The sequence below is a fragment of the Seriola lalandi genome, unplaced genomic scaffold (assembly GCF_002814215.2).
Source record: "Seriola lalandi dorsalis isolate HSWRI2012SDOR001 ecotype SW California unplaced genomic scaffold, Sedor1 jcf7180002054748, whole genome shotgun sequence".
NCBI classification, from domain to species: Eukaryota; Metazoa; Chordata; class Actinopteri; order Carangiformes; family Carangidae; genus Seriola; species Seriola lalandi.
In genome coordinates, this window is record NW_019525301.1 from 1,936,636 (window position 1) to 1,946,950 (window position 10,315).

Below are 10,315 nucleotides of genomic sequence, written 5' to 3' on the forward strand. Positions count from 1 at the left end.
TGCAAGCAACAGCCCACAGCTGTCAAATACTGATAAAATCCCAATTGATGCACAGAAACATCACTGACATAAATCTCTCCACTGCAACGACCAAAGCTGTTGTAGAATAGCATGTAGTAGTTGCATATAGTTCATAATAAGACGCTGATTGAGAATATAACTTTTTATGGCCTGTCTCTTTAAAAATTTGGTGATAGCCCTGAAAAAGCCACTGTAAAACCTTAGGGATATTTGCGGCTATTAAATATAGCAAGGTAATGATGTGAGTGTGTATAGAAAGAGGCAGATATGAAGTCAGAGACATGAAAAGTTGTGTGTCTACCATGTTGGAAGTCATCACCATAGTGTGTCAGCCTGTGTGTGTGTGTGTGTGTGTGTGTGTTTTGGCAGGATGTCCTTCAACAGAGGTTTTTGCCTTCCTTCCTCCTGTCAGGGCCAAGGCACAGGGTCAGCTGGCAGACAGACACAAACAGAGGAGAAAACTGGAGAGTCAACAGAGGACAAGTCAGATACTGGTAGTTTCATGAATTCTCAGCACCTCTGACACTATGAAAAATCAAAAGGAGACTCAGTTGTTTTTTTTTGTTTTTTTAAATCATTTTATATATTTTTATGGAAATATTTACTGACAACTGTTAAATAATTCTTCTTGCCACTCCTACAGAGGTGTGAAGGATCACTGTACAGTAAGCTTTTCACAGTATTTCTTACAGTATTTACATCCTCCATCTCCGCTGGCCACACACACTGACGCAGCATCTCCTTTAGCAGTGGATGAGTACATTTACAAAGTCACATCTACAAGCCAATCACTGGCTCCTTTTACACAGCGCTCTACATTTCAAGTCAAAGCATTTACAAAAAGTAAATATCAGCATACAAAGGAAAACAAGTAATCAGTTAACTGTACAGTGTTTCTTAAAATTAAGTTAGTACATTCACACACAAAAATAGTTAATCTCAAATGAACTGCAATGCAAACTCTCTGAAGCTAACCATTTTGGTATGATTAGAAAACAAAAAAAGAAAATGTGTAAAATGCAATGTTAAAGTCACTCAATAAATAGACCCTGTTTACAACTGTTTTCAAACCTTAAAGGCCTAGCACAAAGAGGGAAATCTTTGATAGCCAGCGTGGAACAGGAAATTCAGACAGCCTGTATGAGATAAGAGCAGCCGCCGCAAAAACAGATAAACGTACTGGTCTACAAATAGGCAACGTTTCAGGAACTTCATCGAATATTCACACTAATTCTGTGTTTGGCTCATTGTCACTTTACCCAGTGTGCTTTGAAATATTTAAAGTATGAAAATGATACTTGCATGCATGCGTGCAGTTATACTTCTCATTTTCATCCTACAGTGTGGAGATCTGTTACTGCTGGATAAACTAGTCAAACGTTATTGTCAGTGCAGTCAACAGTGCAGTTTGAGAGTGATAGTAGGTTTCAGGGCTGTTGATGCTAAGGGAATGTTTGAACACTCATTGTGCTTTTAACATGCTGTAAAGTTACTTGTGTTCAGAGAGGGGTGACCCTCCCTATGAAAGTCTACGGGACTGCAATATGAGAAGTGTGTTGAAGCCTTTACAATATAAACTGGATTGAACCATTTCAGTACCATGAAGAATATTTTGGTGCCAAACAATACAGTGGGTAAAGTGACCAATGGGCACAGCTGCTAAAATATTAGCGCACCCCAGCATGAGTGCAACCTCAGTTCTGTGTGGAATGTGTTTTCAGTTCAACCAGACATTTAACTCTCGCCTTTAACATTAGTGTCTGCTACAGTGTTAGATGCCATTTCAGAAAAAATGAAATAAACCCACCCAACTTTGTCTCTCTTCAAAAATCCTAAACTGTGTCAACAGATGAGGTCCACTCGGGGTCAGTGTCCTCCATTAAGTGAATGAAGAAGTTCATTCGGTGCTCATTGGGTGCAAATGCCCTTTTTATCTAGGCTAAATTCCTACCACCGTATTAGGATTGTGCGTTCAAGCAGCAAGCTCACTAATTTGGCCTTTGTCTGAAAATCTACTAAAGCAGATTACTCCACTATTAGGTCCCTAAAATAAGGGCCTCTTGATTAAATTAAAAATCCACTACTGTTGTGGGTGATTTGAGCTTTTTCAAGACAGTGCCATTGGTTGCTTTTTGCTCCCAAATATGTGCCATCATATGAGTACATGTTTTACTAAGTGACTCTTAAACCCATTTAGTCTCACACAGCCCTAAAAAAAAGAGTTATAGTTCACATTCAGAAGGCTATAATCATAACTTCAAGGATAAGAACCACAGACACATTTCAGATGTAAATGTGATCCTGCTCAAAACACTTCACCTGACTGAAAACCATTATCATCAGTCTCTGTCTCTGTCTGCTCTGCTGTTCAGGAAGGCTGCTGCTCATCTGGGAAACTAATAAGCCGTCAGTTACATGAGACCCATTGTGGAGGACAAAGGTCAGAGCTCAGTGTCACCTCCTGCTGGGTCATTGAGGGGTTAAATATCCTTAAGAGTGTGTGTAGGTGAGAGAGAAGGCACATTGCTTTTCTGCAGCCTGGTAGCATGAATGAATAGCTTCCTAAGATTCATGTATGTGCTCATCAATCCAGTTTAATCGGGTCAGTGATTGCGTCGATCGGGAGGAGGCGTCAATCCTGTGCTTAAGTTCATTGCTTGTGTAGTATCAAGATTTTTCTGAGAGACGGGTCAGTGTCACGGTGTCTGCAGGCCTCAAAAAGGAAAACTGTATCAACTATTAGCAGTCAGAATAAGAAAAAAGGAAAATAAGAAATGAATGAGCAAGGGCACCCTACTCCTGATTCTACACATAAAGAACTGTTTAATGGTCATAGTTAGTGAAAACAGCTGAACGACTCTGGAAGGAACTTTATCAAGTCTGAGAAAATGACTCGAGGCGAGCTGAAACGATTAGTCGACTGGTTGATTGACAGAGACTATTTTGATAACTGCTCAGTCGTTGCAGTCATTTTCTAGCAAAAATAGTGAAAAAGTCCAATCACTGGTTGCAGGTTTCACAATGTGCAAATATGTTGCTCTTATTTGTCATAGATCAAACAACAGGTCAAACTGAATATTTTGGGTTTTTGACCATTGGTCAGACAAACACTAAGACATTTAAAAAGGCCACTTTGGACCCTGGGAAGTTTTGATGAGCATTACTGCCCTGCTAATGAAGGTACTCATTAGTCACAGCAAGTGACATCATTTGAGTCATTTCATCTTGGGACTGAAGACTACAAACTCTCAAGAGATACCCTGCATTGTAAACATGGAATTTCAAGTTAAAGACATGGGGATATACCAGTCAGGGAAAAGATGTACCAAGTTGCATTATGGGATCCATTGTTTTTGGAGTAACCCTAACCCTAACCCTAAAAATCAGGAGCCTCTGCTGCTTCAATTTTAATTTGACTTTTAAGTAAGTGCAATACTACATTGCCAGAGTACCTCTTTAGGAGATATAAGACGAGACAACTAAATCTGCAGTGTATTAACACAAGACTGGACACAAAGTGCAAAGGATCCTGGTAGGAATCAGAAGTCGTAGCCTCAAGCAGAAATGAGGAGTGGGCTACTTGGACTGTCACTTGTTCAAAAAGTCAAGTTTGAACAGATCTGAACTGACACATAAAACTAACTTGAATGCATACATATAGCATATCCGTACTGCAGTTGCCACAAGTATCAGTTAGCACGACTCCTCAGATTTGTTGCTGTCGTTGTAGAGTCAGGTAACTGCTTTTTACAAAGTCAGAAAACAGCCTCATCTTTGTTGGAAATTTTGCCAACTGTGGCAAAGAACTATAGAACCTCCCAAAAAGACTGCCTGACACTGATTACGCAGTTAGCATGGGCTTGCTCACTAGTATCTTCCTCCATTTTTATTCATTAGCTTAATTCACTGTGAGTGTCAACTGGACATAAAATACGTCAAGCTGGTAGTGAACTAGCCCTCTGCTTGACCACAAGGCAAACTACTTCAGACAGTCTGATCAACTTATGGACTGTACATTTCGAACAACTCTACAGTTCAAATTTTTTTTTTTCATACATTGAAAGGAATGTTTGAATTTCAAATAAAAAGTCACAGCACTACAGGCTACAGAGGTCTGGTGAGCTCACCTATTTCTAATGCCACACCTCCAGATTTTTTTATTTTTCAACTTGTTCAGCCCCAACCGACGCCGACTCAAGTGACATCACTTGAGGAGATTTCACACTGCTCAAAAGATTTTATTAAACTTCTTTCACATTTGCAATAGGACTCCCAAATACCTGTAAACAGACTTTGATGTGTAAAACCAGTCAAGTCCCGTTTAAGGGTTCTAGCATTTTTGCTGACAGTAGAATGAGGATTTCCTCCCTACAGGAAATGACAAAGTTAGTGTCAGAGTCAGATGATGTCTTTTTCCATCCAAGTACGAGGTGATGTCACGATGGACACAGAGCCCCAGATAGACTTGGTTTGACCCTCCATATAACTTATGCAATGTCTGATTAAATGACAAAATTTGGCCTAGAATCTGTGATGTGAATATGAATGGATTACAGTATGGTGCTCTGATGTTAAGACGGCCAGTGGAGCAGGTGTTACTGCCTCAATATCCACTGACAAAGGGAGAGATGAAACAAAACAGGGGTGGGAGGAGATAGTAATGTGAACAGGGATCAGACACAGGAAAGCATTAGAGAAGTGGTGAGGAGGGGGGGGATTTTTCCAAGAGGTCTGGAAAGTTTAACAGAGCGTTTCACTTTAACCATAAAAGTCAAGACGGTGGAAAAACAGTGTGAGGACAGAAATGAACACAGAGTTTAGAGTGACATTTACACAGGTCCGTTATTTAAAAAAAAAAAAGAAATCTATCTCCCCTCCTGCTTCAGTTCCACTTCCCATTTCAACACAAAGCAACACTTACTAAAGCAACCCAAACTGAAGAGTTGTTGACCTGAGATGAATAATCCACATAAATAAATAAATGCACCTTTAGCCGCTCTCTATCACTGATTGCTATAACACAATAGTGATTCAACCAACAGCCAGGCCATGAAAAGCTTTTCTATTTGCTGTTCCACACACTCAGTGTCTGGTAGCTCCTTCCAGGGGAGAAAGTCCACTAGCACACAGAAAAGTATGTTTCATATTTCAGCAGCAGCAAAAGCAGTTTGCTGGGAGCAGCTAGAGGAGAAACCGACAGAAGCTCAACCTGCATCGATCCGGGGAAAGAGGAACGACACAGTGCTGCCCACAGTGTGTGATGCACAGGCGATCTCTGGGAAATGCAGTGCAGAAATACCGCGGCTACAAGCACTTAGCACCATAAATGGAGAAATGAGAGGAAGGATCACATAGATTAGAAGTCAAACTGTTAAAATAACTTAAGACAGAAGGAGGAATGGTCCCACCGCACACCACATGCAGAATGTGAGGAATCCCAGGTGAAATGCCACTGGAGTCAGTTTCTAACTGCATTGAGGTCGTGGCATTGAGCCATAAGATACACAGAGAACAGAACGAACCGCCAACGTCAGCATCAAACTCTTCGTTACAGTCTCATCCTTCTTTTGACCTTCATTACCAGCACCGTGGAACATATTGGCGCCAGTGTGACAGATAATGAAGCAGGTTTTAAGTGAGTGAACTCTACCCCAAACTCAGACTGCTGTGCTCACTACGCCTGGTTCAGCTGCAGAGGGAAAGCGAGACGTCAGGTTTATCCAGATAAATTAAGAACATAAACAAGCACACACTCACATACACACAGCGAACGCACATGAGTTTTATAATTCTTGAGCTAGGGTTGTGACAGATGTGAAGCTAAGTTTGGAGGAATAAAAGAGGAACTGCACTCGTTGCAGAAAAGGATGCCAGGTAGACCACAGAGTGGTCCATCAATAGCTGGCTCACAGAGAAGCGTTCCCACCCTACAGGACGTCCCAGCACGAAACCTGTTGACACCCTCCCGCCTGTCTTCTCGCCTCATCCTGTCCTCCTCTGTCTCCTCTCATTCTGGGATCTGCATGGCCATCACTGCAGGTTTGGTCTTAAAGTACTGGTTGAAACGAAGCACAGCGTACCTGCAAAAAACAAGAGGAAGGAGGTGGTGAAGACACAGAGTCATAATTTTTATTTTTTAATCTAATTTTGATTTCCTTTTGGTTATGTACCATTAGAGATGCATTTTTCCCTTTATTCTAGTCAACATTTGGGAGGACCCATCGTGCTGTTATGTTTGTATTCCACTCAGAATGTGAAAAGGAAGGCTAACGGTAAGCCACTAGACATTACTTTTCATTCGTGTCATTTCAACATCTGCTGAGTCATTGATAGTTCTCACACATTCATTATTGTGTTTGCCTGACATTATATAAAGGAGGGCATCCGTCTGGCATTAGTTCTCTCTTTCACAGATGCGGTGACAGCAAATGACCAGACTGTCAGAACTCTATGTATTCGCACGTATTTTGGATCTAATAATTTAATAATTGGCTTTGCCATACAAAGAGTTTTCTTAATACTTTCTGCGCCATCACAGACAATAAGCTAATATTAGCAAACTAGAGCACCAAACGCCAGCACTAACAAATGAGAGCAGCTAACCAACACACACTGCTGTGCTTCACAAAACTTTCAACTGATTCTGTTCAGGAGAAGAAAACAACTTAGTCCATTGTGTATTTCATTTCACAGGCCTGTGTCCAAACAGTGCTCTGGGTAATGTTAAGTTTTACTTTCTGAATCTGAGAGTCTGAACAAAATTGTGACACTAATACCCTTTTAAGCTGATTTTTTAAACACAAGTAAACCTGCTAAAAAAGGCAAGTGACTCTTTGTTCACAGCCAGACGAGTTTTCCTGAGAGGACACACACAACTGCAGGGAGCGACGTCATCACAAGCAGTTGCAGAGCACACACCCAGACGCAAGGGAGAAAGAGTGAGCTGCTAGCCGTCGTGCAGACTGGATCTGAGTTCACTCTTTCATCCTCAGGCGCAGCGTAGCCACAGTGTTTCTGGTTTAACAGCACTGAGCTGGACAGGTGACAGGTGTGCTTACAGTGTCTGTGCTCTGAAAGACGTCACAACAGGAAAAGGAGTGAAAATTAGCGAGTTGACGCGGGTGTTGTGTTTACTTCAATGCTGATCAGAGCAGATAAATACCTGCTTCTACTGCAGAGTCAATTGACCCAGGTGTGAATGCCGAATTTTCCCTTTTACATTGCCGACAAAAGCCTGATGTTAGCGGGGCTTAGTGGGTTTTTTCACCAGTGGAAAAGGGGCTTAATTAGAACTAAAATTATAGGGTTCCCAAAGATTCTTTGGTAATTACGATTTTTACAAAATATGTACACAGTCAAACCAATCACCAAGTAGATACAGTGGGACTAGACTCTAACCCTCCAAAAGTCTGAGATCACTTTCTCATTTAAGTGATGGGGAAATTGGTCTCAGACTTTTGGACTCCACTGTGTATATGTTATGTTATGTCACGTCAAAAACATATTTCATTTTAGTTTTTAATACAACTCCATGCCAGCAGTAATCAAATTAGTAGACAGACTCTTTTGACAGTCAAGCCGTTGGCAACATAGGAGTGCTAGGGTTGCAGTCCATGAACCTCCTTAGGTCTACTTCCTGGGAGGCAAACCTGGTGTCCGTTTGTGTTACAGGTAAGTGGACATAGAGTGTTAAGTGGTATGGAGGTTCACAAAAGAAATAAGAGCCATGTTGGCTTCAAGGTTTTCAGTTTCAGTCTTTCATAATGTTCTGTTTAACCCGCACTGACAGATTCTTTTCAAACACACAGTCCAACTTATGACTCTATTCTTTTCCACACAGGGGGCACCACACACAGCTCTAAGTCTTTCTCACACACACAACCTTGTTTTACTATATTCATGGGGACCCAACGTTGAGATAATGCTCCTTACCCTAACCTTAACCATCACAACTGAATGCATAAACCTAATTGTAACCTTAAACCTGACACCAGGTCTTGGCATTCAAACAGCCATTTAAACTTGTGGAGTCCAGCACTATGGTCCCCACAAATACTGTATAACAAGCCCAAGCTCACAAGCACAAACTTACCCAAGGAAGTCAAAATCGATGGAGGAGTATTTGGCCTGGATGAGCGCCCAGAAGCCCCAAAAGAAGTGAGAAGCCTTGAGAGAGACAAATGGGATATTACATGAGGTGAAGTAATGTGAGACACGGTGGGTGTGAGTGTGTAAAAGCTTGTGTGCGTTTGCCAACATATTCTTCCTCACCAGAGCAAACTTGTTGACCTGTACGTAGAGTGTCTCCAGCTCTCGTGGGCTGACCTCCTCTGTTTTCTTGGTGAAGAGTTTGTATGCCTGCAGGTAAACTTTGAGCCAGTCCATTTGCATCTCCCGACTGGGGTACAGCCCGTAGTCCAGCTCAGTCATACCTGGTCACATACGAGATGTATAATAAGCCAAACTACATGGAAAGATTTACACTCACATACAGATCACACTGTGGTTCAACAAACCTGCAAATTCGTTGAAGTGGTTGCCAATGTCGAAGGCCTGGTAGTTGTAGCTGGAGTATTCATAGTCAATGAACCGAACATGACCTGAAAAACAACATGTACAGCTTATTAAGGTGCAGCTGCTCAAAAGCAGCTTTGCTAACTCCACTCCCAACCAGCCACTGAGAAGACATTTAGGTCATCAAGCCTGGTTAGCAAAAATGGAATATCAAACTGCTTTTCTAAAGACCTGATCAGTGGGGTTCAGATGAGCGCACCTTGTGGTGTTAATGGTTCCAATGTCGTCTGACATAAATGTTATCTGACATAAATACAGATTAAAACAACTGTGCTGTGTCTGTCCTGTCTCATGATTTCATGCTGCCGGTTGTTCCTGTGCTGAAACTCGTTCTCCTTCAACTTTCCCCCTCCTGTCTGAAGACATAACAGGATTACTCTTCTGAACTGATACTAAACATCAAATGTGCAGTTTGGAGGAAAAATATCTAAAAATCACTTCTATGGTAATAATTAAAATAGTTACTATTAACTGACAGTGAAAGAGTCCAGTGACAATGTAGAATCCTGTATTTTGATATCGTTCATATCATTATATCATACAATATTGGCTCATCGCACAGACTCTAGTTGGGAAGCACAGGGGAGACATAGGAACTTGGCTTAAGGAGTTGTAGCATTAATTTACTGACACACAGCCTTAATTGCACTCACATTGCACTCTTAGCTATACTGCTAACTTCTTGCTAACTCTCTGCTCCAGTTGCCAGCCTCACTGCTCTCTCTCTTCCTCTCTCGCCTGCAACACAACCTACGTACTGAGCTATTCCTGAAAGGAGCCGCTCTACTTGTGTAACACAATGCTGTCTCAAACCTCTCAAACTGCAGATCTTGCACAGAGATGCCCTTATTTTAATGTACTAGTTTATTTTCTATTGTAAAGCACTTTGAGCTAAATCACAGTGTAATTTGCTAATTTTCTTGCTACTGCTAAGACTGTTGAAGTTATTTTCTAATGCACAAGTTCAATTCCACACACATTCGTGCTGTATAATGTATAATGTGTATTCTGCGTGCAATATCATAACTGATCTAAGCTTGGTGGAAGATGGCAAGCTAGCTAGTCACCTGTCAAACATCCCAAAGTTATCAATATGCATTTGCAAACGCCTGTCTGCTTGACGAACCCTTTACAGGCCTTTACACTCACACCTGTACGTAATAAACATTCTTGTTTTCTTATCATCAAGGCAAGAGTCTCGGCTAAGGTCACTTAAAATGTAAGAAGGTCACCAGAGTCAGTGAAGAAGTTTGTTTGGAGTAAGGAGACCTGTAAATGTGATCAGCTGATAACTGATTCTTAAGAATATGGTCAAACTGTACAGATGCAATTTAGACTTGAGAGCTGATCACATCTCAGTCAGATCAACTCTAGACATGGTATGGCTGAAGCAACAGTAGTCCTAGTGCAATTCCATATGCTTGTAATGACACATGCATTAATGCATTCTTCTTTATCCAGATATGCTATTCAGATACAGAAAATATGTTAATATCAGCTGTAAATGGGGTTGAAAATAGAGCTGTAAGGATTAATGGGCAACAGTTTGGATGTCTGATAAACTGTAGGAATCATATTTTTTGAGCAATAATGACAACAATTAATTGGTTCCAGCTTCTAAAATGTGAATATTTGGTGATGTGATAACTCAGTGTTCTTTCATAGTCAAGTCAATATTCCTGTGTTTGGACTGCTCTGGTAAACTGTGTTGGACATTTAT

The 10,315-nt window shown here is 41.1% G+C and overlaps 1 protein-coding gene across 1 annotated transcript in view; it reads right to left on the reverse strand.

Moving 5' to 3' along the window:
- Positions 1–4,078: 4,078 nt before the first annotated feature.
- Positions 4,079–10,315, reverse strand: part of etnk2 (ethanolamine kinase 2) — a 20,859-nt gene continuing 14,622 nt past the window's right edge. Inside the window, exons 6-9 of the mRNA XM_023424767.2 lie at positions 8,538–8,621; positions 8,293–8,453; positions 8,114–8,187; positions 4,079–6,101 (exon numbers count right to left, since the gene is read on the reverse strand). Of these exons, the coding sequence (XP_023280535.1) occupies positions 6,029–6,101; positions 8,114–8,187; positions 8,293–8,453; positions 8,538–8,621 (392 nt within the window). The 3' untranslated portion in view covers positions 4,079–6,028. The remainder of the gene's footprint in view (positions 6,102–8,113; positions 8,188–8,292; positions 8,454–8,537; positions 8,622–10,315) is intronic.